The 24,691-nt window shown below is 39.2% G+C and overlaps 1 protein-coding gene across 2 annotated transcripts in view; it reads right to left on the reverse strand.

Annotated features, from left to right (window-relative positions):
* UNC13B (unc-13 homolog B) overlaps positions 1-24,691 on the reverse strand; it is a 279,025-nt gene that overhangs the window by 121,115 nt on the left and 133,219 nt on the right. Inside the window, exons 9-11 of one of the 2 annotated variants that reach the window (XM_054519407.2) lie at positions 15,812-24,073; positions 13,435-13,749; positions 10,230-10,320 (exon numbers count right to left, since the gene is read on the reverse strand). In XM_054519407.2, coding sequence (XP_054375382.2) covers positions 10,230-10,320; positions 13,435-13,749; positions 15,812-24,073 — 8,668 coding nt within the window. 2 annotated transcript variants of the gene reach the window in all.

A 24,691-nucleotide genomic window follows, 5' to 3' on the forward strand; every position in this document is an offset into this window, starting at 1 on the left:
CTGTGGAACATGCTTTGGAAAGTAGAGTTCTAAGATTAGTGTTAAAAAGACAAGCTCTGAAGTTAAATAGATCTAGATTTGAATCCTGGTCCTAAATCTTACTAGCTGGGTGATCCTGAACAAGCTTCTATCTTTCTAAATACTCAGTTTCTTAATCAATAAAGTGGGCCTAATAACATAAGCCTAATTCACAGAATTATTGTTACGAATTCATTAGGTAATGCATGTAAAGATATAGCGCCTACACAGAGTAGTATTCAATAAATGTGGTTAATATAATGATATTATTATTATGGCAAGAGTTGAGATTAAAAAGGAAAACTGTGATGCAGGTACTAAAATTTTCAATGAATAAATGGGGAATTATGGGAAAGTTGTAATCTAATTGCAACAAGGAAGGTGGCTGTAGAAACAGGTTAGGCAAGGATCTAGTAATGGCTTGGAAGTGGCAGAGGGAGCCAGAGAAAACCAAACCTCACTTCTGACCCAGTAATGCATGGGGCATATAAAAGGCATAGTCTCTACCAAAGAAGGCTTCAAGGAACAGCCAGGTCCAGTCAAGGTCAGAAGGTAGAGAATATGTTGGTTCTGGTCTCAGATATCAGGTAAAGGCACTGCAGTTTCCCAGAAGGCAAAAACAGTCTGTTGAGAACAAGGGTTGTCTCACAGAATTCAGAGGAGCAGCTAGGGCCAGGGAAGGTCACTCTGGTTTGTGAAGCAATAGTAAGGCCTGTTCTTGGGTAGGGCTTACCATGAAGTTTGAAGAGGGGTCTCAAAAGCTGTGGCTAAGATAAGTCTTGAAGTATTCGGGCTTATGCACAGGATTTGCATTGCAACTACATTAGAAACAACCTAAAGATCCATCAATAGGGGGCAGAGTATATAAATTATAACACATCTACAGAAAGAAATACTATATAGCTATTTACAAAGCAGTAGCCCTATTTATACTAACAGAAAAACTATGCAGCTGTTAATAGAGTATGAACTCTATTTATACTAATAAGGAAAAAAATCTCCAAGATAGAGCAATAAATGAAAAAAGCAAGGTGTAGGACAATTTGTGTAATACACACATACAAGTTTTGGGACACACACATGCTCATAAATGGATGGATTAACTCTGGACTGATTCATGAGACACAAATAACAATAAGATGGGGGAAAAGGAGATGGGGGGGCCTGGGAATCTGAAGTAGGAAAACTGTGCATTATGTAGTTATAAATACATATCTATATATAATATCCTTTTCAATTTTTATATTTTACATTTATTACTTATTCAAAACAGTCTTCAGTTTTTTTTAGAAATGTTAGAATGGCAATGGTTAGGGAGAGGAATGAAAAGTTGTGAGAAAAAGGAGGGATCGGAAATTGGTAGTCTCCATGAGGGCAAAGAGTTGAGAAGATAGGCAGACATGATCAGAAAAAATTCCAGAGTTTAAGATTATGGAAAGAGTATTTCCCTGGTGTAATTAAGTCTGAATGGTACAGTTCTCAAAAGCCCTCTCCTTGAGCCTCATTATTGTTCCCCTAGGGACCCATTTTTGAGGCTTCAATTATAGAACAAGAAGGAAGTCACTCTTCTGGGGAGGGAGTAACAAGTGAGAACGGAACTTTGCAGAAGAGTTTCGATTCGTTCTCTGTCTTAATGATCACCCGTAAGAAAATGCTGATCTACCTCTCCGGCTGGCAGCTATAATCCTACCTCTCCTGAGACTGCTCCATTTAAACCCAGGCCTTCTCGTCTATTTGCTGTTCTGTCTCTGCTTACCAAGGCTCTCCTTCCTCAGCTTTCTTCAACAACCCAAGAGCTCCTGTCAAGCCTTCTTCCTGGCCTATCTCCATGCCTTCTCCTGAACTGTCCCTTCCACCTGGAACACCCACCCACCCGCTGCCACCGCAATCTCCGTTTCTAGAGCTAAAGTCTCACCTCCTCCCCCAGATTTTTCTGCAGCTAAGCCAAATAAGGTACAGATTCATATCCACTCCCACCCACACTACCAACATTACTGCCTCATCAGCAATAGCAATGTCATCAAACACTTATTAAGTACATATGGCTGTGTACTCAGCCAGCCCAGAAGACACAGAGATGACTCTATATAACCTCTTCCCTCAAGTGGCTGACAATCTTATAGGAATAGCATAAGTGTAACTAGGTTTCTATGATTCTCCAAGTCTCTTTGATGTAATATTAGCTGAAGAAGTATAAGTGACCTATAAACTTATGAGAAATATTCAAATCACAGATAATCAAAGAAATGCAAATTAGACAATGGTATACCATTCTTCTGTCAAATTGGCAAAAATTTTCTAAAATGAGAATACTTAATGTTGGTACAGCACATTCAAATACTGAAAGTACAAACCGGAAAAGCTTTTCTGAAAATAAATTAAGAAGTTTGTCAGAAGTCTTAAAATATATATATACCCCTGAAGCCAAGTGTGATGGCTCATACCAGTAATCATGGCATTGCAGGAGGCCCAGACAGGATGATCACCTGAGGCTAAGAGTTCAAGACCAGCCTGGGCAACGTAGTGAGACCTGGTCTCTATTTTAAAAAATAAAATTAAAAATAAAAATAAAATTTAAATTTAAAAACTTATACCCTTCAACTCAGTAATTTAATCTATTTTAAGTTAAAGAAATAATCAGAAATGAAAACAGATGTATGCACAATGATGCTCATCACCGCGTTATTCATAATAGTAACAAGAGGAGCCAGGTATGAGGGCTCATGCCTGTAATTCCAGCATTTTAGGAGGTTGGGACAGGAAAATTGCTGGAGCCCAGGAGTTCAAGACCAGGCTGGGCAACATAGGAAGACTCCATCTCTACAACAAATAAATCAGCCAGAAATGGTGGCACACGCCTGTAGTCCCAGCTACTTGGGAGGCAGACGTGGGAGGATCACTTGAGCCTGGAAGGTCAAGGCTGCAGTGATTGTACCACTGCACTCCAGCCCAGGCAAGACCCTGTCTCAAAAGAAAAGTAGAAAAAAGAAAAGAAAGAAACAAGAGGAATATTATAAAATACCTATATGAGAGAATATTAATCTATTAATAATCATTAAATCATGTTTTCAAAAATATTTAATAACCCAGAATAAAGTTCACAAAAACAAAGTGAGAAAAAATGTTTAAATCCACACATATTATGATCTAAATTCAGTAAATTTATGTTCATGTATATAAAGCTTATATAAGAAAATATAGCTAATGTTAATAGTTAATATTCTGCTATTATTGACTTTAAGTGCTGGGCCTTGGGAATAATTAAAAATAGTATTAATTAGAAGATAAAGAAGCACATGGAGACTTCTGTGGAAATAATGCGGGGCATCTCTGGCTGGTTAAGCATCCACAAAAGGTTAGCTAAACACACTTTGCCAGATTCCATACTGGGCTCTAGAATATCAGCCTTAAAAAGCTTAGCCTGACATTAAAGGATCTTACAAGAAGTACACAGAAAAGTAAGACATAGCAGTAAACAAGTAACTCCATTACATCATCATGCAGTAGAAAAAAATATGCAAAGAGTCTAGAAACTTTACCCCAAAACTGACATCTGACTGGGTTTTAAAAGATGTGAATGAAAAGTTAGCTAAGTGAATTAAGAGAAAGAGCATTCTAAGCATGGGAAACAGCAAATATAAAGTCTCTGAGAATTTTTGAAATATAAATAATTCTATATGTTGGAAGTATTTCACCTAAACAGGATAGCAAAAAGAGCCTAGCAGATAAGTGAAAATCCAAAAGTTTGATACATTACTGATGGGTTAGGAAAGAGAAAACCACTCTTAAGACATTACTAGTGGGAGTATAAATTGGTACACTCCCTATGGGAAGCATATACTTTTGGGAGTAGGCATTAAAGCCACTGACAAATATCCTTCTCTATCTCTTTAAAAGTACGTCATACTGCTCCACTTTAATTAAAACAGAGCTAGCATTCAACCCAGCAATCCCATTACTGGGTATATAATGAAATGAAAACAAATCGTTCTACCAAAAAGACACATACACTCATATATTCACCGCAGCATTATTCGCAATAGCAGAGACATCAGATCAACCTAGGCACCCATCAACAGCGGACTGGATAAAGAAAATGTGGTACATATGCATCATGGAATACTATGCAGCCATTAAAAACAGTGAAATGTCCTTTGCAACAACATGGATGCAGTTGGAGGCCATAATTTTAAGCAAATTAATGCAGGAACAGAAAACCATATATCGCATATTCTCATTTATAAATGGGAGCTAGGGGCCAGGCCTATAATCATGCCTGTAATCCCAGCACTTTGGGAGTCTGAGACAAGAGGATTGCTTGACACCAGGAGTTCAAGACCAGCCTAGGAAACATAGTGAGACCCTATCTCTACACAAGAATTTTTTAATTTGCTGGGCATAAGTGGCACATGCCTGTGGTCCCAGCTACTTGGGAGGCTGAGGTGAAGGGTTGCTTGAGCCCAGGAGTTAAGGTTGCAGTGAGCTGTGATCGTGCCAGTGCACTCCAGCCTGGGTGACAGAGGGAGACCCCATCTCAAAAAAATAAAATTAAAAAAAAAAGTTTTAAAAAATGAGTGGCATCTAAACATTGGGTACTCATAAAGATGGGAACAATAGACACTGTAGACTACTAGAGGGAGGAAGGAGGAAGGTGGCAGGGATTGAAAAACTACCTGAGTACTATGTTCACTACATGGGTGACAGGATCTATACCCCAAATCTCAGCATCATGCAAAATATCTATGTAACAAACCTGCACAGGTATCCCCTGTATCTAATTTTTTTTTTGAGATAGGGTCTCACTCTGTCACCTAGGTTGGAGTGCAGTGGCATGAGCTTGGCCCACTGCAACCTCCGCTTCCCGGGTTCAGGCAATTCTCCTGCCTCAGCCTCCCAAGTAGCTGGGATTACAGGTATGCACCACCACACCCAGCTAATTTTTGTATTTTTGGTAAGGATGGGGCTTTCACCACGTTGGCCAGGCTGGTCTCAAACTCCTGCTGGGATTACAGGCATAAGCCACCGCACCCAGCCCTCTGTATCTAAAACATTAATAGAAGTTGAAACTATTTTTAAAAAGTTAAGTTTGGTTTCATGATTTCCTTTAGCTAGGAAAATATGAGCAAAAGCGACATATGTATTAATAACTTCTGGGTAGAAGTTTTAAGAGCCAAAGTACAACTTGCTATATTTTCTTTCACTTGTTATCTTTCCCTTCCTTTTACCATTGTGACTGGCAGTGTTCCAGGTGTTGGTTGCTCCATCAGCCTGGATTGCAGAGAGAAGACAACTTTAAAGCAAAACTCCTTGATGTGGAATACAAGCAAGAAACAAGCCCTTGCTATTTTAAGCCACAGACAAATGGATGGCAATTTGGCAATATTTATCAAAATTATAAATGCATATCCCCTTGGTATACTTGCACACATGCAAAATGACATATGTACAAGGTTACTCATTTGTAACATGGTTAACAGCAAATGACTGGAAACAACCAAATGAACATCAACAAAGGACTAAATACTTGCAGAACAAATATTTCATTCAACGGAATATTACTCAGCTATAAAAAAGAATGAAAAATTTTCTTAGAGCTGATATGGAAGGATCTCCAAATACAAAATCAAGATATTCTCGGTATGTATAATATACCATCTTTTGTATAAAAACGGGTAAAGAAGCATTAGTATATTCATATTTGCTTGTACTTGCAGACAGATATTCTAGAATGATAAATAGGAAACTAACAAAAAAGATTATCTTGAGTGGAGGGTGAAGGAGTGATTGGGGTGGCGGGGCGGCAGCGGGGCAAAAAAATCCTTGGTGTTGTGCTTAACTTCTTTCTCTCCCATAACTTCAACCAATATGTTAATAAATCTCATCTTAAGTATAAATGGTACATTTCTGCTTCAATCTTAAACTGTTATCAGAACCCTCTTTAAACTCTGGCTTCTTGTTCTCCTCTTGGACATTTCTAATCAGTTGCCAGTTACTTTACCTGTATTAAGAATATCTTTACTATTGTTCTCTTATTCAATTAAGTTCTTAGTTACTCTTAGGTAAACCATGCCTCTGTCTGTATGATTCCAAGCTTTGGCAACTGTTTTCAGCTAGTCTTTTTGAGAGACTCTGAATTATTATACTTCTGAAAGAGAAAAGGCCGTAACTTAAACTGTGTCTTCTCCAATATATTCTTATTTTTCTAATTCAGAGTTTTCCTTTTACATGGATAAGGCTAATTACTTTGCTTTGCTTTATAGGAAGAATTACAAGACCCTTACTTTTAAAAAACTTAGAAATAAAAAAACAGTAAGTGTTATGACATTCATTCCATGAATGTTCATTTTAAATGCTTGTTTAGGCCAGGCATGGTGGCTCATGCCTGTAATCCCATCATTTTGGGAGGCTGAGCCAGGTGGATCACTTGAGGTCAGGAGTTTGAGACTAGCCTGGCCAACATGGTAAAACCCCATCTCTACTAAAAATTAAAAAAAAAAAAAAAAAAAAAATTAGCCAGGCATGGTGGCCCACGCCTTTGGTCCCAGCTACTAGGGAAGCTGAGACATGAGAACTGCTTGAACCTGGGAGACGGAGATTACAGTGAGCCGAGATCACACCACTGCATTCCAGCCTGGGCAACACAGTGAGGCTCCATCTTAAAAAAAAAAAAAAAAAAAAGCTTGTTTAGCCAGATGCAGTGGCTCACGCCTATAATCCCAGCACTTTAGGAGGCTGAGATAGGAGGATCGCTTGAGCTCAGAAGTTCAAGACCAGCCTGGGCAACACAGTGAAATTCCATCTCTACAAAGCATTAAAAAAAATCAGCTGGGTGTGGTAGTGCATACATATAGTCCTAGCTACAAGGGAGGTTGAGGTGGGAGGATCACTTGAGCCCAGGAGGTTGACGCTGCAGTGAGCTATGACCATGCCACTGCACTCCAGCCTAAGAAACAGAGTAAGACCCTGTCTCAATAAATAAATAAACAAACATTTGTTTGCCTCACGTCAGTCTATATCAACAGACTCCCAGTGTTTGCAGTTAGGCAGCCCTCTCCATGGAAAATTTTTTTAGCATGAACCTCTCAACATATGTACATTTATTCATTTAAAAATTATATAGATGTATAACTGCATTAATATACATTATAAAAATTAAAATGTGAAAAGCATAACAAATTTAAAATTTTTTTAATGTTCATTAACAAAAAAAATTTTGCTGTAACTAAAAATATTCACAGTGATACATTTTTTTTAAAACAATGTGATATAATGTGCCTAATTGTTTCCTAAATCTTACTTTAATATTTTGTTATAGAATGACTTTAAGGTCTGATTGTACATTCAATTACTTCAATACATGGTTTTCATAGCTGTCACAGCTGAAAAAGATAATGATATATCAAATCTAATGAAAGAAGAGCAATTGGTTCCAACATACTAATTATTCAGAGATTTTGTTAAACTTTGGCTAGTAATTTTTCCTCTTCTCTGATGTCAGTCAGCTGTTCTTGCAAAATCGTGAGAAATATTTTCATATTTTTAACAAGTAAGTTCAAAACTCATTGGAAATTTTCATTAGAAATATTTTTAATATGTTAATAGTCTCTTTCCAAGATTTTAGAGCATGCAATTATGAGTTTTTATCAGTAACATTGTTTCTGATAAAAGAACACACACACACACACATCTATATACAAATAGTAGCATTTTCAAATATCTGTATTCACAATACCTTTTCCAAGCAGCTATCTTTTCAATAATTACTAAAACATTATCTTCTCCCTGAAGGGTCAAATTAAGAGTGCTCATATGAAGCCAGAACAATTTGAGCACCAAAATAAATGACAGTAATGGATTATAACTCATGTAATAAATTAGAAATGTAAGAGTCATAATGCAATATTGACATGAATAAATTAATGAGAGAAAAGGGAAATCTCTTCCTAAAAATAGAGTGCCAACTAATTAATTAATATAGAAAGAATAATAGAAACAGAAAGTTACCAATTGGCAACCATCATTAGTGGTGGTAGATTCAGATAGGAGATGGCTACTTAACTGGTAGGTAGAGATTTGATAAGGAACAAGATACCAGCATATCCTCAGAGTACTGCACCACAAGGCACTGAACAATTACAAAGGGAAGAAATGGTACCTTGACAGTGGAGAAACCTGGCCAATACAAACTTAACCAAGTGATCAAGGCTAACATTATAAATGGTAGGACACGTTGACATCAACTACTTTCTGACGCAATGCTCTGAAAAGAGCACAGCATCATTTTTTGTGTGTAATTCCTGCCGTGAAAGGATGGCCTCAGTCCGGACATGAGGAAACATTGAATGGACCCAAACTGAAGAACATGCTACAAAATGAAAAGCCTATACCATTTAAAACTGCTAAGGATGGGAAACACCAAAGGAAGCTAAAGAGATATCATGACTAAATGCAACGTGTCATTCTGGATTGGATTCTGGATTAGAAAGGAAAAAGGGACATTGTCGGGATGGTTGGCAAAATATGGATAGGGTCTTGATAATAGTGTTGTTACTGTTGTTTGGCAGATTTGAATGGTTATATCATGGTTATACAGGACAGTAGCCTTGTTTATAGGGAAATACAAAGGAAGATTTAGGAATGACAGAATATCATGTCTCCAATTTTCTCTCAAATGATTCAGAAAAAGATTGATCATAATGGAGGGAAGGCAATGAAGTAAATGTGAAATGTGAATAGTTGGAGCATCTGGGTGAGGAGACATAGTAGTTCTTTACTGTTTTTGCAACTTTTCCTTAAGTTTGAAATTGCTTCAAAATAAATTAATTTTTAAAGTATACATGCACATATGTGAGCATGATTCTGCTTTTAATATCTGCCAGATATTGTACTACTGACAGCCAATTGTCATTAAACATGTAATTTCAATAAATCATTATATCAAAAAGATACCTGCACCCATATGTTTATTGCAGCACTATTCACAGTAGCAAAAATATTATGGGCTGAGTATAGTGGCTCACACCTGTACTCTCAGCATTTTGGAAAGCCAAAGTGGGAGGATCACTTGAGGCCAGGAGTTCAAGACCAGCCTGGGCAATACAGCAAGACCCTGCATCTACAAAAAAAAAATTTTTTTTTTTTTAATTAGCCAGGCATGGTGGTGCATGCCTGTAGACCCAGCTACTAAAGAGGCACAGGTAGGAGGATTGCTTGAGCCTAGGAGTTCAAAGCTGCAGTGATCACACCACTGCACTCCAGCTGGGCAAAAGAGCAAGACCCGAACTCAAAAAAAAAAAAAAAAAAAAAGGGAAAAAGATATGGAATCAACCTAAGTGTCCATCAACAGATGTTTGGCTTTTAAAAATGTGGTATATATATATATATATATATATATATATACACACCATGGGATACTGCATGGTCTCACTTATAAGTGGGAGCTAAATAATGTGTACACATGGATTTAGAGTGTGGAATAATAGACACTGGAGACTTAGAAGGGTGGAAGCGGGTGAGGAAAGAGAAATAACTTAATGGGTATAATGTACACTATTCGGATGATGGCTACACCCAAAGCCCAGACTTCACCACTATGAAACATATCCATGTATCAAAACTGCACTGGTACCTCCTAAATTTATATGGAAAAAAAGTACCTTCTGCCTAAAGACTGCCTACCTCCTAACACACAGATAAAGACACTTCAAACTTGTAACACTAAAAATGAAAAATATTTATCTTTGTTTTTAGATTTTTTTTGACATTGTTTCAGATCTTAGTGTGCTGATACTTTGGGACTTAACCTGGCAAATTCCATAGATACTTTTGTAACCTGTTTTGGCCCTACAGATCAGCCAGTATGGACCGGCTAGGTAAGGGAGACAACTATCCTAAGGAGCTTGAAATCATTTCTTGCCCTAAACTCGCCCTAAACTCAAACGGCTTCAAAGAGACAATGAACAGTACTTGAAAATAAGCATCTAACTTTACGGTCAGGCTCTCAGCCCACTAGGTCTGTTTGATTTCCATTAATAAGCACAGAAGAAAGCCACTGGCCACTTCCCATCCCTTAAAGCTCTGGCTTAATTGTCATGCATTCCCAGAAGCACACTGTAAGAAGATGACTAATCACTGATTGCTTCTCCAGCACCATATGTCTCCCAATTTCAAAGGAAAAATTGTCCCAACCAGTACTAGAACAGATTTCCTACCTCCTGCAGCTGGAGTCGAACCTTGGTAACTGCTCGGATCCAATGTGCTCTGGCTTGGGTAAATGGTGAAGATGCATTCTCCTCAGGAAAACTTGTAACAGAGAAAAAGTACATTTCTTAAAAATAGCCAAGGCCACAAGGTGACACTGCTCAAGGCAAGACTGCCAAATGTCTAAAATAAAATGGTTTGTACTCATGCCTACACTTATTTAGTGATTCAGGCTACTAAAACAGCATAGTACTTGAATATCCAATGTGAAAACAATTCCTCTCTAAAACGATAACTCCTTTTTAGCTTCTCATCTGTTCCCTCTTTTATTTATTTATTTATTTATTTATTTTGAGACAGGGTCTCACCCTGTTGTCCCGGCTGAAGTGCTGTGGCATGATCACGGCTCACTGCAGCCTTAATCTCCTGGGCTCAGGCAATCCTCCCACCTCAGCCTTCCAAATAGCTGGGACTACAGGTGCGTGCCACCACACCCAGCTAATTTCTGTACTTTTTGTAGAGACGACATTTCGCCATGTTGCCCAGGCTTGTCTTGAACTCCTGAGCACAAGCAATCTGCTCACCTCGGCCTCCCAAAGTGCTGTGATTACAGGCATGAGCCACTGTGCCTCATCTGTTCCTTCTTTTCCTTCTTTTTTCATTTACCCAATGAGCAGCATAGTACTGAATACTCAATATGAAAATAATTCATCTCTAAAATGACAATTCCTTTTAGCTTTTCATCTGTTCCCTCTTTTCCTACTCGTTTTTGTCATTTACCCAATGTGGTAGCGCCCTGGAACAGTCGGGGATCAGGACTCTAGAGGCAATGGCAAGAGCCCTGAGTCAATACCTAGTATAGAAACCATGCAGAGAGGGGTGGAATAAGCCTTTCAACCCCTCTCACTGCACTTCTTAAAACGATCAGTTCCCTTGGGGGTTTTGCATAGCATCCTTAGGGCAGAATTTTGTTCCTGCAAACCCTTCCTGCTCCACTAAGTATTTTAGAAGGCTTACCTTTTTAATGAAAAGTGCCTTTTTACATGAAAAGTGCCAAGAAAGAAAGAAAAAAAAAAACAAAAAAACACAGCCCTTTTACTGCCATGATCTTGTTCCTTGAGCTGCTTCTAGAACAACCTCAGTAAAATGAACAATACACATAACAAAATACCTTTGAGACAGAAACACTACCCTGCATTAGAACAACTCATTATCCACATTATTAACTAGAATAGTGGTTAATTCTTGGCAACAATGTTTCTCCTTTCTCTCTTTGAGGTCTACAGCCAATTCAGCAGACAAGTGTCCATCATCTAGACATGTTAAAATATATGGTCGTTTCTGATGCCAACTAAATGTGTCAACTGTTCTAAAACATTTGTGGGCACTTCTGGCCACGGTAGAAATGGGTTTCACTCTCACAGCTAGGACCTGAGAGGACACAACCAGTAGAGAAGGACAAGGACTCGTGCTGGGCACTTCTGCTTCTCCACCAGGAACTCTGCTCTGATAACAGTGACTGCCAAGTCTAAGGTCTATGGAGAGCCAGAGTCAGTTTTTCAGTGAGTCATCAACCCAATAAGAAGCCTGGTCCACAGCTCACCTCCTGGATGTCCCATCTATTAGATGAGCTACCAGAGATGACTAAAAACCAAAAAAGGGAAGAAGAGAGAAAATAAGTTAATATCTTCAGAAAGGTTTGCGACTCATCTATTAATCCAGTGGTAAAGTAGAAGAACCAGCCACTCCCTAATTTTTACCATGTAATCCGCATTCAGTGCTCTGGTGTTTCAGTGACAGGCTTTATTATTAGATCTTGAAATCTGAAACTCTAAGTCACACCCATCCCTTATCACTCTACCCCAGTAGGCAACTGTCCCCACCAGGGGAAATCTGTCAGGAGACAGTTTTAATTGTCACAACTGAGGGTTGCAAGGATTGCTACTGGCACCTAGTGTGTAGAGGCCAGTGATGCTATTAAACATCCTATAATATACACAACAAAGAATCATCTGGCCCAAAATGTCACGAGTGCCGAGACTGAGAACTCTGGCTCTGCTCCAACCTATCAGCTAGTCTAACCAATTTAGCTCAGTAATAACATTCAGACTCTGTACTCAGCTTCATTATGAGATGTTAAAGAGGATACATTTTAGATTTTTCTTCCTATGGATACAAATTGGCAGACACATTGCTAGGCTCTGAGGAGGCTGAGGGGTGGGTTAAATCTGACTTCTAGATCAATTCTTTCTTAACTCTGTCCTGGATTTCTCAGCCAGGGAAAAACAAAACAAAATGTTCACCAAAAAAGTTACAACAGAAATAACTGTTATTTTCCAATGAGATTTTCCCTAAGTTCCTCCTAATTGCCTGGTATTTTCAGGCTGATTTCTGATCCTCTAGCCCATACCAGCAGAATAGGTACCAGGTCACTGTTCTGAGTACTTCAACACACATACACACACCTGTACATAAGTACATGTACACACACTGACCCTGACCAACCCCTTTGAACAAGTTTGGGCCAGAGGTCAAAGTAGCATTCTTAATAGGTTAGGAAGTCAGCCAAAGTACCCACAACAGCCCCAGTGGATGAAATAACCTGGCTCAAGTCAGTTCCTGACTCAGAGGCTGCCATATACAAGGTCAACTAGTAAGCTATGAACTGCAGACTCAAGAAGCCCTGGTACACTGCAGCTCACTAACTACAAAGAACCCAAGTGCTGGCCGGGTGCAGTGGCACACCCCTGTAATCCCAGCACTTTGGGAGTCTGAGGCAGGTGGATTGCTTGAGTTCAGGAGTTCAAGACCAGCCTGGGCAACATGGTGAAACCTTGTCTCTACAAAAAATACAATTAGCCAGGTGTGGTGTTGTACACCTAGTAGTCCCAGCTACTCAGGAAGCTGAGGTGGGAGAATTACTTGAGACCAGGCTGTCGAGGCTGCAGTGAGCCAAGATCGTGCCAGCCTGGGCAACAGAGTGAGACCCTATCTCAAAAGCAAACAAACAAAAACCCAAATATTCTTCAGAGATCTCCAAAATATCTTGGAGAGTGCACCATAAATCAAAGGAAGCAATACAGAGTTGAACCTGGAGGTGTTAACTACCACCACACCCAGCTGCAGGGAAACAAATGACAATCACTTATTTTCAGCAATACTACAGGGCAGGTACTGAGGAAGCCATGTGAGCTCCTCAAGGCAGCTGTTGCCTACCTCTCCTGGGGACTTAGGAAGTGGTCTTTTTGCAGCACCAGATCTGGGGGAGTGTGGGTTGTGGCATCTTCTTTCATCTCCTTGGGTTCACATGCTGCCTCCTTCTCTACTTGACCTGTCATCTCCAAGGGTTTCTCTTGTTCTCCAAAACCTGCTTGGCCATCTCTGGACAGGCTGTGAGAGCTGTGGCAAGAATGAATCGAGTCCCTCTCCCGATGGTCGTCATCTTGTTCATGATACTGGTCTAGTTCACTTAGCTGAGAGCTTCCTTGACTCACATTACAGGAGGAGCCATACCTACTGCTGCTGGTGGGGCTGTGAGAATGAGAGAAAGACAGATAAGTAAATAAATGCAATCAAGGACCAGGACAAAAGCATGGAGACATCCAGGAAATAATGACTACATCAGTAGCAAGAATCAAATAGGAGGTTCCTGGGAAGAGAGGACCAAACTTCATAATCTAGAAGAATTAGTCTCTATTCAGCAAAAACACAACAGGAAAACAACACAACATGCTGGGTTCTCCAACGACACTTAACCTCAGTTCTGCACTTGACTTTGAAGGATATTTTATCTTAATAGGCTATTTGTGAGTAGGATTAAAAATTATTAAAATGGCCTGTTACTTATTCCTAAAATTCTTTATTCAGTCTTCTAAAGAAGCTTGTCCAGTGGCTGTGATTAATCTTTCTTTAATTTCCATACAGTAAAATGGAATAAATGAACTCCACTCTTTTTCTATTACTTATTACATTAAGGTCATCATTTCTTCCCCTACAATTGTAAATGTGTACGCCTGTACCTTAGGATGAGCAAACGAGAGCAGACATGTTCCTTCAGTTATCATCTCAGTTTCCTCATCTGCAAGATGAGTTAATAGAATCCATTGGAAGATAGAGGCCAGGACCAAGAGAATACACAAACGAATGGTCTCATCAACATAAATGTTACAATGATATCCCTGGCAGCATAGGAAGTGTCCCAAACATGAACATCTGTAACTGAGCTTCTTTCAGGGCAAGGCTCAGTTTTGGAAAGAGTGGACAAAGTCCAACTCCAGGATCTGGGTCAGAGCCATATTCATGCATCTCTGTATCTGAAGACCAGCAAGCCAATCTTTTCTCAATCACCTGTATTCCCATATCCAGAAAGTTATGAGAGAAAGCAGTTGTAGCAGAGAATGTGACAGTGGCAAGAAGGGCAGAGTGGAGGAAAGAAGAGCAGTATCTAGAAGTTACTTCCTTGAGTTTTATGGCCCTATCATCTAAGGGCTTCAGTTCTTTTGAAGAATTTTCTTACCACAGAGTCAAGCCTTTAACTAAAGGGATTGTGTTTACCCTTGGTCAAAGAAGAGAAATCACTGTTATTTTCCAATGGGATTTTCCCTAAAGTTCCTCCTAATTACCTGGTATTTTCAGGCTGATTTCCGATCCTCTAGCCCATGCCAGCAGAATAGGTACCAGGTCACTGTTCTGAGTAGTTCAACACACATACACATATACTTGTATATAAGTACACACACACACACACACACACACACACACACACACACACACACACACACACTGACCCTGACCAACCCCTTTGAACAAGTTTGGGCCAGAGGTCAAGGTAGCATTCTTAATCTGTACTGTATGGTGCTGCTTCTTAGGGGAAATAATAGTACCCTCTGCAGATGGATCCTGTACACTGCTCGAGACTGAAGAACTACAGCAAAGGACAGCTCTGAGTTCCTGTGAGATTTTACTCAAAGCATTTGTCAGACATCAGCCTTGAGGGTAGTAAAAGGCAGAGATGATACCCTGGAAGAAACTATGCAAATCTGTATGGAATAGGATATGGGAATACAGACTATCCCAAGGCATCCTTTGCACTTTGTATTTTACTTAATACACTCATTGCCACTGGAGAAAGCATCTTAGAAGACTTGAAAAAACAAAGCAAAATAGGTCTATCCTCATCTCCTACAAGATGTAAGTGCCTAAGGCCCAAGGAAGCATCCTAGCCTATCAAGTAGTTGTAGTTAATATACACCACCAACTACTTACTACCTCTTCCTGCCCTCCTTTCTCCGTTTCACATTATACCAGGCAGAGCAAACCAGAGTGTGTAAATATCGGGGGCCCAGCCTTTGCTTTAGGCAGGAAGCTCCTTGTTCCAATAAATGAATTACATTTGGCAGAGAGAGAAGAGAATGATGAAAATACCCACACATTGAGTTCTTGTTATTTAACCCCTAACTAACATGAAGCTCGGGTACTAGGAAAGACACAGGAAGGATAAAAAGCAAGCTATGATTAATCTACCACTAAGTCACTTGCATCATAAATGGTCAATTCCTTAAAGCCATTTATGATGCTTGAGTTAAGAACAGGCCTTTTGTTGGTCATGGGCTCCTTGATGTCATTCAGAGTGACTGGCTGCTGTACATTCAAATCAGAGTCAGTACTGGCAGGTACTGCCTCCTCTTCTTGTTTTTCTGGCTGGTGAAATATCTCAGAGACAGTGGAGGGTTCTTCCTCATGTTTCCCTGAAGGACAGGCGGGGCTAGAGAGGTTGCCTTTGGTATCCCAGTGTTCTCCAGATGCTGAGATTTCCTGCTGGTTTCCCCCTTCTCCAGACCCTGAAAGCCCCTGACCCTGAAAGCCCCTGAAAGGACTGGCCGCCAGCTGCTCAGAGGGCCCAGAGGGCTGAGTGTAGACTTTAGCTGGCTGAGCACTGGCCCCAGATATTTGAGAAGACTTCAAAGCTTTGTTAGCCTCACTGGAGTTAAGGTCCTGATCACTGCTAGTAACTACAACTGGAGGGGAGGATTCTGTAGGCATATGTTCAGGGCCCCCTTTTTTCTCTTTTGGCCACGGAAATGAAGGATCCACCTTTCCAAATCCTAGTTTTGAATCACTTGCTAGTACACTCCCTTTCCCCTCACTACTTCCCTCAAATAGATTTGACAACTTCTTAAAACTGGACATGAAACCAGTCTCTGCTGCTCTATTGCCAGAGGGGAGAGGTGAGGAAAAGAAAGAGCTCAGTGGTTTCCCATGGTTAGTAGCTGAGGATGGCAAACGAAGCTTTGGCCAACTGGTCACATTTGGGATCTCAAAACGTGGTCTTGACTGCTCAGTTTCCTGGGGGACTACAGGTGGATCTTTCTGGGCATGAATTATCTCACAACTTTCTTTGGCAGGAAGCGCAGGGTCCTCCAGCAGAGGATGAGAAAAGTGCCCTTTGGTTTCCAGTGTGGTGCTCTGGCTCACACTTGCATCATTGAACAGCATAGTATCAGTTTCTAGTGAACTGGCTGGATGCAGCTCCAGTAAGTCTTGGTTTGTGGAGGCAGTCTTAATAGCTGGCTCTGGCTCAAGAGGAAGAGGTGGCTGAATTGGAGGAGGAAGCTCTTCGGCAATGCAGGTAGGATCTGGATGCAACTGTGTTGGCAGCGCAAAGTTCTCTGCTTCTAACGATGCCTCCGTGTCTGTAGCTTGCAATATCCCCATGTCTCCTTCATCACTCAGAGACAATACTCCTTGCCCAGTATCATCACCTGAGAAAGAAGATGTATTAATTGTTTCAGAACGTTGAGGTTCCAGAATATTTTCAGGAGTATTATTGTCTTCCATTTTGGTTGTTAGTCTAGGATCATCTGTCAAGATATCTGATTCTGGCTTTGCACTAACCACAGTCATTCTACAGTCACTGAGAGTAGATTCTGAACTGGGTGCTATAAAGGCAGCTTCTCTCCTTTCTGGAGGTACTGATCCTACAGCATCTCTGGAACAACCATTTTGAAGCCATGAAGTAGCTGGGAGAGATGATTCTTGTTTGTATGGCTCTGGCTTGGGACTTTTGAAAATTCCAAATAATTCACCTTTGAGGGGCTGAGATGATACATCAGAAGCAAGAGAGAAAAAGGAGTTTTTCTTTGGAGATTTAGGAGAGGAGAAAAGTCCAGAGAGTGTTTTGGGAGGTTCAATTAAGCTCCCAGAGAAAGATTTCACTTTGGTTACAAACCCTGAAAGCATGTCTACTGAAGCGCCCGATGCAAATTTGTCTTCCTCTTTATCTGCATCTTGGTGCTGAAGGTTCTCTGCACACCCTGGCTCTGGAGAGGAAGAGGCTGGCTCCAGGATCTGTGGTAAGACCTCATCGGGAGCCTTTTCTAATGGCAAGTTCACTGGGTCAGTAGTAAATTTCTCATTTTGGTGGCAGTTAGTACAAGTGTCTAAATCATTGAATTTTTCAATTAACTGTTTAGCATGTGAAAAAGAGTTGGCCAGTGAGTCACTGGGGAAGGCTTTGTGGTTGGAAGCCTCTTCTTCGTGGGGAGCTATCCCAAGGTTCTCTGGGCCAATGAGGAATGTTTCAGCCTGTGCCTGAAATTCTGGTGAAGGAGGAATAATGTCTTTTTGCAATTCATTCATCTGGAAATCCACTGATGTCCCTGGTACAATACTGGAACTCAGTTTTTCCTGACAGTCCTTCTCTACACTGAGCTCATCTGCAAGGGAGGTAACCTCAGTGGTGTTGTTAATGGAAATACAAGGTGCCATTTGCTGTTCATGAACTACTTCTTGGGCTATGCTATCTCTATGACCACTGGAACTTTCTCTGGTCATTGTGCTACCACCATCTACCAAAACATTTGTCTTCTTACAAGGCTGGGAGGTCAATGGAACAACAGTTGAAATGCTTTGTTTTTCCCCAGAGGTCTCCTTTTTTTGATCCAAAAAGGACAAGCTGAAGAAACTAAAAGTAGGGCTACTATGAGAGGCATCCTTCTTAATGCTTGAGCTAGCAGTGGAAAAAAAGGAAGGAAGTGTGAATAGCCCTTCTGCTTGAGATTTGGCTCTTGGTAGAGTAGCAGAGGCTCTGTTCTCAGATTTTTCAGATCCAGTCAGAAAAGAAAATATACTCTTTTTGGTTGATAACTCCGGTTGAGATGAAGATGTTGTAGCCATGGAGAAACTCCAGTCTTTGTCAGAAAAATGATCTTGTTCATTTGAATTTCTCTTGCTCAGGGTATCAAAGGATATTTCATTACTTTTTGAAACTTCTGTCACTGTAGTCATACCACTAGTTTCTACTGAAGACTCCCTGGAAGACTCTTTGAGACTACTTGTTGAAAAAGATGAATTAGGTGACTGCTGGATTAGATGGTCTCTGAATGGTACCTCTTTTTCAGTCAAATCATTACCCTGGATCCCTCTAGTTGATGGTTCCTTTAACCTACTGTCATCGATAGTAGTCTGTTTGTTCAGTCTTCTAACTCTAGCCTTCCCTTTAGAGGAAATTGGTGCAGAAGGAAAGTTCCCAGCACCCTGGCTAGCTAGCTCCATAGGAGTAGGACTTGACCTGACCTCATCCTTATTAGTCATTGAAGAAACAGATGTATTTTCAGTTGTCTGTATAGGAGATACATTGGCTTTAAAGAAATCCCCAAGGGTACCCCAAAAATTTGAAACACCAGAAGATTCTTTCTTTTCTTGAGGTAGTATCTTGACATTTGTATCACCAGTCTTTTCTAAGTTTGGTGATCCTTCTTTATTCACCTGAGTCTTAAAAAGATTCAAAAATCCAGATGACTGTTTTTCATGTGCTGTCATACTAACTGACGATTCTTCTCGACTGAAGAGTTTCAGTGCACTTTTAAATAATGTTTTATCAGACTCTTTGGATGACTGGTCCTGGGGAAGCTCACAATTCTCACACTCATCCCCACTATGCTGAGGTGCAGGAGAAACTGAAATAGAGTCTGTTGTAATGATTTCGTCATCTTTTACACCTGATTTAGCCTGAGGAGTTGTTTGGCTTACCTGGAAACCAGATTTTAACAAACTTTGCTTTTTCACATGGATGTTTTTATTTAAAGATAATTCTTGCCTTACATTTTTGATCAATTCTGGATGCTGAACATTGGATACTATCTGTCTTTCTGAATCCTTAAGAAGACTTTTTTCCACATTTGGGGAGTTACCCTCTAATTGCTTATTCACGATTAATGACTGAAAGCCATCATTTGTGAGCTCTGCTAAATCTGACCGCTGATTCCCTTTCCGCATGGCCAAAGACTCTAAGGATTCACTCTTATCAAACTTCAAAGTACTTCCAACTGAGGCACCCAAAACAGAAAATACTGAAGTCACTTTGTTCACTAATGATGTCTCTTCTGCTTGTTGTGAGCCTTTAGTCATATTTTCAGGATGAACCAAAGTGGTAACTTCTTCAACAGAAGACTGAAGCCAGTGGAAACTGGAAAGGTGAACTGATGAATCTTTAGCTAGAGGCTGGTTTTTATCTCTCTCTATAATTTGATCTCTGCTTAAGACATGCTTACTAATAGTTTGGGGCTGATTTCTGAGATCTAATGTACATTCAGGGTCTTCAGAACCACATGGCCTTTCTTTGAAAGATCTAAAATCTCCTTTAAACTTTTGACGATTATAGCCTGAAAAATCTAGTGGCTGATCGCTTTGGTCATAACTTGACTCTTTAAGTACTTGAGAAAAGGTTTCTAAATTTAGATACAATGGTTCCTCACTTCTTGGCAAAGCTAAAGATAAATCAAGAGGGTCATCAATTGGTTCCTCTTCAACATACCACAATATTTCATCTTCCTTATCAAGTACTTTAAAACTACAGGCAGAAATAATGCTGTCATCCAACATAATACTTGATAGACCATTTGTCTGTAAATCACAATCCAAATACTCTTGATAAGAATCAGGTATAAATAAATATGCATACTGCCCAGTAGAATCAGTAAGAAGAGAATAGATATATTGACCATCATGAAACATATAATATCCATAATCCCCATCCTCTGATGGCCACCACACTCCATGTTCAAGACATGACAACCATTCCTGGTACTCATAACCAAAACTTGAAAAAACAAAGTTTTCATCCATTCTTAATGACTCTTGATCAACTATGGGGCATGTAGTCTTTTCATGATCTGATGAAGAACTTAAGTCAATGGGTAATTCTTCTAGTGAATTATTAGCCTCATTAATTGGAAGAAGACCAGAGTTTCCATATAATGAGTTAGCTGCCCACACATCACCTCTTAATAAGTAATCTTCATTAAATGCTAACTGATTGAATGATTCATATGGTAAGTCACACCAAATGACACTGTTTGGATTTGTTCTCCACTCCAAGATATTTGCATTTTGATCTTTTTGGCAAAAATTTATCACTGAGTTTTCTGAGTCAAGCCACAAGAAAGCATTGGCTGATGGAAATCTATTTTGATTTAACATATAATAAACTGGCTGAAGTTTTCTGGAATTTTTAGACAAATCTTTTATGTCAGAGTCCCATTCAAAACAGAAAGGATTGTTCATCTCTTCAAAAGCCTGATAGTTGTTTGATTTATTGAGAATGTTAGTATTTAGTACAGGTGAATTTAACTTGTTTGAATTTTCATGTAGTTTTGCCTCAACAACATGGTTTGGCATTTGCCTCTTAGCCATAGATTTCTCCAAAAAACCTAGCTGAGCACTTGGAGCACAGTGAAGTACAATGTTCTCGGAGGAGGGGTGATGCTTTTCACTTTGCTGGTTTTTCTCTGTAGGGGAACAATGATGATTATCATCCCCAGCATCAGATAATGGTATGTTTTCTTTAGGTAATAAGGTGGCTTCTATGAAGCTAGAAGTTTCATGTTTTTCAACATGGTTCTTCGGGTTCTCAGAAGTCACACATGAAGTAGCAGGGACCTCATCCAAGGATAAATGCTTATCTCCATTCAAACTCTTCATGTTGCCTAAAGACATGAATTTTGATTCCTCTGGTTTATGATCAGTCATACTGCTATTTGATAGCAGGTTAAATATTCCAGAGATTAAACCTGGGGTATTATTCTTGTGATGGGAGTCATCATTTTTCAAATTTAATTCTTGACTAGACAAATTTTCAGCAGAAGAAAACCTATTCAACAGGTCAGAAAGGAAGCTTCCTTGGGTATTTTTCTTGGAAATCTTATCTATAACCTTATCTTCATTAATTTCATTAACCAAAGTAGATTTGGAAGTGGTAGAAATACACTCTAATGAAGAGTCTGATGCTACTGAAGATGCTGCTTGTATAAGATTCTTACCTTCTCCTAAAGGATCTGAAGTTATATGTTCTTTGGGCACAACTCCAGGGATGGCTAAGCCATCTCTTTCAAAATTCTCTCCTGCTGTGTGGTCACTTGGATTTAATTCCTCTATACTCCCAAATTTCCCCAGATCATTATTAATATTTGTAACTGAATCAGACTTTATTATATTAAATTTGGCATCTTCAGGACTATTTATTTGGTCATTCTGATTAAATTCCTTTGTACTATCAAATTTCCCTAGATTATCATGAATATTTGGAGCTGAACTAGATTTTATTGAACTAAGTTTGGCATCTTCAGGACAATTTACTTGGTCATTCTTATTAAATTCCTTTGCACTGTCAAACTTCTCTAGATTATCATGAATATTTGGAACTGAACTAGATTTTATTGAATTAAGTTTGGCATCTTCAGGACAATTTATTTGGTCATTCTTTTTAAATTCCTCTGTACTGTCAAATTTTCCTAGATCACTATGAATATTTGGAACAGAACTAGATTTTATTGAACTATGTTTGGTATCTTCATGGCAATTTTTTTTGCTCTCCTCATCAGTGGTTACTGCTGAGCCATGTAAACTCTGGTCATTAACAGTAACCTTGCTGTCAGTGAAAGAAAATTTAAACAAAGGAAAAATGCTTTCTTTCTCTTTTAACCCCTGTTGCTTTTCAGAATGACCAAGACCTCTAAAAAATGGAAGATTTAGTTTTCCACTAAAGGAAAAGGAACGACCATCTTTCTTAGAGCCCCTTTCTAATCCATCTTCCTCCATCTGGTGAATTTTCACAGATTCTGACAAACTTTCCTTTGAACAAGTCTCAGGGGAAGTGAGCAAAAACTGGCTAAATGATTTTCTGAGTGGCTCAAGGAAATCATCATTACCTGTAACTTTGTCCTCCTCTAATGGCTTTGAAAATACCTCTTTATTTGCAGTTCTACTGCCAGCTATACAAGGATGTCCTGGCGTATCTTTGGCACATATTTTTTGTTGATCTGGTAACAGAGACAGATCTATACAGGGTTTTCCTTCTAATAGACTCTCAATATCATCATTTTTATTTGCAGAACTAACTAAGTTTGAAGGTTCACTGGTTACTTGGGAGGACAACAAATTCTCACTTGTGGGCATCTGGAACCAGCCCATAGTTTCTTCATCACTCCTATTTAAAGCAATGATGCTACTACTGTGATTGTCAAGAGTGCCTTCCCTTTTATTTAACTCCAAACCATACTCAACAAAGCTTTCTTTTCTTGGTGGCTTACTCTGGTCATCATCTTTTTTTGTTTCCTCCTTTTCTGAAAAGATCTTCAATGGATTTAACCTGCTGAAAACCGACTTTATAACTGAACTCTGACTCTGTGGAGCCGAGTCCTTTGCAATACTTTCTGTTGTATTTTGAAAGTATAAACTCCCAGTTTTATTACCCATGTGCTCATTTTCAGAGGTTTTTCCATGTCTGCCTATATTCACATTATCATCTTTTTGAGAGGATAATGGAGATTGCATGGAAAGATCCTTCTCCAATACTGCCATGGCTCTGGGTTTAGATCCCGAATTAATTGCCTCTATTTGATTAAGAGTTTCTGTTTTTTCTGGAACTAAGGAAACCAACTTTTCCACAGAGTTTGTTAGATGCTTTGTGCCTGAACCCACTTTTTCTGTGAGTGAACTAAACAAAGAACCAACAGCACATTGTACTCCAGTCAACTCAGGGAAAGAGATGGCCGTGTCCTTGTCATTCTTGACAATAGTTAAAGGTGGTATTTGATCCCCAGGCATTCTCTGTTCTTCCTCAATAGTACTATTTTGTTTATGTGATTTTTTAGTTTTTGAAAGTGAACCAAATCTATTAATCTCCTCTTCCTTCTCTGCTAAATATTCTGACACCGTTTCTACCAAACACTGAAGCTCATCCATTGTATCAATATGGTCCTCCTTGGGCTCCTCAATAGAGGAAGGGGTTATCTCTTCTATAGAGCACCCAGACAGATCTCCAAGTGTTTTTGCATCACAATTCATCCTTTGTAATGGCAATGCTGAATTTGCTACATAATATTCTTCAGGAAAATCTCCAATATGGTGGACATTGGATGAATGCCATGTCGGTGACTGTAAATTTTCCTGCTTATCAGAAATGGGGGAACCCAGAAGTTCATCAGAAGTACTACTAGTAGAATCTTCAAGAATATCTAATGAGGTAAAATTAGCGACATGCTGGTTTGAGCCAGATGACTTTTCACAGTGCCTTAAACAACTGGACAGATCATAATCATGACTTTCCAACTTAATGCGCTGCATGCCACTCTTAACCACAAATCCATTTTTGTAGGGGTACAAAACTGGGTACCCCATATTTTGTTTCTTTTCAGTATGGCAAAGGGTACAATTTTCAGTATTCGAATATGTACTTTTGTAGTTAGTCTTAGTTTCAGATCTCTCACCATATTGCCTTCTTTCACTGTCTTCAAAATGATTGTATAAGGGTTTCTTTTTTCTTCTTCTATCTAGTGTATCATATTTCTGAGGATACCTGGAGAAAACAGATGTTTCAACCTTAAACTCAGTAGAGAATTCTGTTTGTTGGCTCTGAGGTGGTATCTTTTTCCTGTTCTTATACTTTGGTTGTTTTTGTTGGCTGTAGTATTTATTAGCTTTTGAAAGGGTTCTAATTTCTTTTATCTCTGCTTCCTTCAAGTTTATGTTATTATTTTCTAGAAACTCTTGTGATATTTTCCCCTCTATCTCCTTATGTATATCTTCTTGCTCTTCATAGTCAACATCAGAGAAGGCTGAAATAATCCTAATTTTTTCATCTTTAGCCTGTGAGCCTTGTCTGATGTGAAGGGATAAAATTGGAGGAACAATAAAGCAAAGAAAAAGGAAGAGACAGGGAAAAGGAAGAAAGAAGTTATAAGATTTAATACATGTTCAATGAGAAGACTAGAACAAAAAAATTGCCAATGTGATAAAAAGCATTCAGACTAAAAAAATATGAAAAGGAAATCCACATGTTCTTAAATATTATATCAATGTGGTCAAATAGTTTATTCCATATCAGAAAAAGAACAGCTATAATATCCATTTTTAAATGCTTCAACTTGCAATCATTTTTCATTGGTGAGCTTTTTAGAATTCTTTTATTTTTCTA

The sequence above is a fragment of the Pongo abelii genome, chromosome 13, assembly GCF_028885655.2.
Source record: "Pongo abelii isolate AG06213 chromosome 13, NHGRI_mPonAbe1-v2.0_pri, whole genome shotgun sequence".
Taxonomy (NCBI): Eukaryota; Metazoa; Chordata; class Mammalia; order Primates; family Hominidae; genus Pongo; species Pongo abelii.